We start from the raw sequence: 5,000 nt of genomic DNA, 5'->3' as shown, positions 1-5,000 counted from the left end.
TACCATCGTGATTGGTTATCTGACCACTGGGATCCGAGGAGATGGGCATTTGTCACCTCCGACAGCCACTAATGTAAGATAGCTTTACTGAAGTTTAACATTGCTTTCACTCAGTTCCTCAGAATTAATAGTCTGATGTTTCATTCTGCTGACAACATAACGAACAATTCACAAATCATTTTGGGAAATGTAACCGTATTAAATTATATGGCGACATTAATGACAGGCATTGCCTCAAAGCACAAAGGACCTTGTGTATACAGCCTTCATGTCATTTAATAGTGGTGGCTTTATTCATAAGTCGTCTGTGGTGATTTTCAGATAAGCATCACTCGTGACGGCTGCGGTGACACAAAACTGTGTGTGGGAGGAGATGGCTGTGACCCCGCTGGCAATGTTCTCTGCCCCTTCGCCTCCTCCCAACTCGTAAATGCCACCTCCCTAGACCTGGCCGTTGAGCTCTTTGGGAATGCCAGTGGATACATTGCTCTGGCGCTGTCCCCTATTGTAAACCAGGTAATCCCACTTTGGCATGTACATATTGTCTTGAATGCACCACTACCCAATATAGCCCTACAATACACTGACATGATGGCACGGCACCCAACATATTTTTGGCATGATCAAGACCGCCCTCTTCATAGCGGAGTGTGATAGTGTATTAAACGATGGGCTGAAACAATGAAGTCATCTGTCTTGTTCTACAGGGGAACCGTACAGTACTTGTTTGTTCCAGGGATCCGTTCAACGCAACCAGGAACTTCTTCTTCCGCACAGCTACTCAGAACGGCGATGGCGGTAACATCACCATAATCAACACAGTGAGTGGCCCATCTGGTTCTGCTTGTGTGATGGCATCCTTGTCATTTATACGTACATGGCTTAGACCAAGCAATTCTGGTAGGCTACTACCACCGACAATACCATCTGTGTCTTGTGATTTGTCCTCTAGCCAAGAGTGGACTCAATCACATACAACTTCAACAGGAGCCTCAACGGAAGTTTCCACCAGTGTTCCTTCACTGTCCGCAACCTGAGCGATTCCACCGGTGGCATCGCTCATCTCAACTTCCAAGTTTCCATCGTCACTGGTGAAGTCAATGGTACAGTCATCTTTACATAATGATGCATTTGACAGCGCATGGGCTCATGAAACTTGTCATTTTGAGAACATGGCCTCTGACTAAGGTCAGTAGGGTAGTATTCCAATGCTCAAGAGTATTGGATAAGTACCAAACCTGTCTTTCCCTCAGTGGTTTAGTCTCTTCTATGTTTGCAGCTGATGGGACATTTCAGGTCCCCACGTCTACACTCTTCAGAAGCACTGGCCTCTTGAATGTGACTAATCCCATGGCTAATACTGCCGCTACAACTATCGCTCCTGCCGCTACAACTACTGCCGCTACAACTACTGCCACTGCAACCACTGCTATGTCAGGCTGCTCTTCCCTCCTGCATCCACTGACTCAAGGTACAGTAGATATATCGCCTTGAATTATCTAAGTTTGTTGTCAATGTACAAAATGCAATTATGTCATATGCCTGATGAATGGCTGTCATCATCACATAGGACATCAGTTGCTTATTTATTTAGACATGTCAACTTGGCATTTCGTCTTGTCGTGATGTGGATTCAAATCTACCTACACCTGCTCTCTTGTTTAGCACTGGCGATCCTTCTGAGTGCCCTAGCTCTTCACTTGTTTTGAAGAGGACCTGAGGGAGGACTGAGCACACAGCAGTTGCAGCAGTTACCTGGATCAGCAGATTTCACTCCAGCCTTCTCCTTCTCCCTTATTATGTAGAACTATACATGACAGAAAACTTTGTGATGACCAGAGACAATATTGGATCTGTGATGCTTGTCATGTATAAAACCCCTGCTGGTTAAATCCTCTAGTTTGTGATGCAAGCTCACCCTTTGAAAATAAAACTAATCTGATAAGTAGGTATAATAATACTAGAGTGACTTTATATGGTTTGTGGTAAGAAGTGTGTACGTGTGTCCTCGTGTATGCACATTTGTGTTTTTTTGTTAGTTCAGAGAAATTTAGCCAACTCTTGAGGAGCATTTTCTTGTCAGTGACAAACTCCTTTTTTCAGGAAGATTCTCTAGTCTGTTATGGAGAAGATGCAGCTGTGCCTTAACCATCAATACTTTCTTATTGTTTGGAATATTTGATTACATTATTGCAATGCTTTTGTTTATCCACTACAAATGCTAATTCTGAAACAATAGTCAGCTAATCAATCAATCAATCTTGTGTAATGTTTTGATTTGTGCTCTGTAGTCAATTACTTGTTCTTTTGTAGACTTTAGAACCCCACCCTGGCATGTCTCATAAGATTTCACTATATAGCCGTTTTTCAAAGACTGTATGAATTAACGCACAAGATCATACATTGCACCAGTCAGTTTGAAGCTCTTGAGAATATGAGAGCTGTTGTGTCACATTTCCTTTGTACAAAACTAGTGTAACCTGTTTTGGCCCGAAAATATGTTGTGATTACCGTAATACTTTTTTTAATTCCAGAGTATTCTTCTTCTTCTGCTAGTGTTTAAATGCCTATCTATTCTCATCACTATATCAGTTTAACTTTTCCTGCTTGCAAGGCAGCCTAACTTACCCATCTGTTTTTTAACCATCTATTGTTTTGATATTTCAATGGGTATGAGGAAATAGGGAAACTTTTCTTGTTTATCTCTTTTGGGTCTAGAAAGCAAGTGCACAATGCAAAATCTTTTAAGGTGGATCATTCACACAAAAACGTTTTTTTTTTTCACAATCACATGATGCATGTGGTGTCCTTGAAAAAAGGATTGTGTTTTTAAGTTGTTATAACAAAAAGCTGGAACAAACCCACAGTTCCTTAAAGTAATGGTTACTCTGTGATCAGAAGCTTCAACAGATAGCTGTTGTCATTATTGACATCAGTGATGACTGATACTGAGATGGCAGAAGATGTTTCACTTAAGCAGGAAAACGCTACTAAATTGGACACTAGCTAATATCAAGTATGAAGAAGGTTTCTGGGGGGCCAGACTTGCCAGTCTTTAGTTTAGTGTAGTCTGAAACAGAAACTACAGAAACTACAGTACAGAACAAGGAAGGAAGGTAAGAAAGACGCATTTTAAGTTTTCAAACAGAGTTTTCAAACAGAGCCATGGTGTCCGTTGAAAACTGTATGACCCTCACAAATTCTCGTTGCGAAATTAAATTTGTTCAGTTCGTTCCATGACTGTTTCTACACACAGAAATAAATTGCTGTCTAGTACACTAAATAACGATGTACAACTGCAATTTTTTGCACATACTGTATAGTACAAGTTAAATACCCGTTTTGGGTAGGAGTGTATGTAGGTATTCGTTATCCTGGTTGACCCAGAAATCAATATTAAGTAACATGTTCCCCGTGAGGCTGTTAATATGTATAAAGATTTGTTCTCGGTTAAAATTACTTGGCCTAAATCCAAAAAAACTTCCAGACAACGGATGATGATCCTTTTCGAGGGACTAGCTCTTTGCCGTCTGCTCCTGTCATTTTATGTACCTTTCACACGACACCTGTTACCGTCTGCTATGTGTTCCGTTTTCTGTCTCTCTACTCTTCTACTAATACCGGGCTGTGTTCGAAGACTCTTAAAAGTAAGATAGCTGTCTGACTACCATGATATCTCGTTTAGACAGGTGTCTGACGCGAGATCTTTTTAGGGGTGAAGTTGGTGAAACGTTTAAGGGGTGAAGTTGGTGAAACGTTGCTTTCGAACAGTCTTTAAAGATAGCATGTACGATAACATGTGACTTTAGTAAGAACGTTGGTACGCCTCACAAAACACATCAACCATTATTGCTGGTTACAACAACAGTGTTATCGGATAGAGCAGTGTCTATTTCTCGGTAGCTTTAAAAAAATCTAAGCGAGAAAACAACGAAAAATGCCGCTGTCAGTGGAGTTTGGTCCGCCATCTTAGTTTACAATTTGCGTTTGCCGGAGGGACTGGCCGCACAGATTTATGGGTAATAGGCAGCATCAAGGCTGCATCGATGCTACCTTGAAAAATGACCGTCACCTGGATGATTTTAAGGTTTCTTATCAATCCAGAAGAGACAAAATAACGGTTTTCGAGCACGCATTTTAAATGTCTACATCGCAGACGATCATGCTCATTTAATGGTGGCAGCCACATTACAATTAGATTAATCGTGAAGCCCTATCACACGCACAAACACACAAACAATGCTGTTCCTGCTGTAGATTTTTCCATAGACCATGGGGCGTATGAGGCAATGTCTGCCTCTGTACTGTGAGACTCATAAAGCATGAAACTGCCCAAGAGAGTTTTCTCGCCCCTCTGTGTCTGTTTCAGAGCTGCTAACAGCCCCCATGGTCTGCCGTCTGCACAGTGTGTGTGTGTGTGATTCCTCCCTGTTCTCCATGACGATATGTGATCTGCAAGGGCAGCCTCTGGGTGAGAGTCAGAAGGAGGTGGAGTGTGTTTGTGTGTGTGTGTGTGTGTGTGTGTGTGTGTGTGTGTGTGTGTGTAGAGGTGCCGGCGCTGCTCACCGGGGCTCGGCCTGGCACAGCCTGGCGAGGGCGATGGCTGCGTTGCGCTGCAGGGCGTCCGCGTTGGCGTCTGCGTTGGCGTCTGCGTTGGCGTCTGCGTTGGCGTCGGCAGCGGCGTGGCGCAGCAGCAGCAGGATGCAGTCGGTCTCCAGCAGGCCGCGGGCGACGCCGGACACACACACACAGTGGCCCAGGCACAGGGCAGCGTTCCCTGCCACGCTCTCATCACCCTCACACACCAGACGTCTCAGCACCTGCAGCCCTGCACACACACACACGCATACACACACACACACACACACACACACACACACACACACACACACACACACACACACACACACAAGCATACACACAAACACACGCACAAGCATACACACACACACACACACACACACACACACAAGCATACACACAAACACACGCACAAGCAT

General features: G+C 43.7%; 1 protein-coding gene across 1 annotated transcript in view; it reads right to left on the bottom strand.

Moving 5' to 3' along the window:
* The window catches only part of ttc12 (tetratricopeptide repeat domain 12), a gene marked incomplete at its 5' end in the record, with an annotated part of 46,021 nt that overhangs the window by 5,115 nt on the left and 35,906 nt on the right, over positions 1–5,000 (bottom strand). The window contains one exon of the mRNA XM_080855227.1: positions 4,567–4,828. Within this exon, the coding sequence (XP_080711353.1) occupies positions 4,567–4,828 (262 nt within the window). The remainder of the gene's footprint in view (positions 1–4,566; positions 4,829–5,000) is intronic.

Source organism: Sprattus sprattus (genome assembly GCF_963457725.1).
Source record: "Sprattus sprattus genome assembly, chromosome: 17".
NCBI classification, from domain to species: domain Eukaryota; kingdom Metazoa; phylum Chordata; class Actinopteri; order Clupeiformes; family Clupeidae; genus Sprattus; species Sprattus sprattus.
Note: the sequence above shows the minus strand (reverse complement) of the source record. Positions and strands in the feature narration are given on the sequence as shown.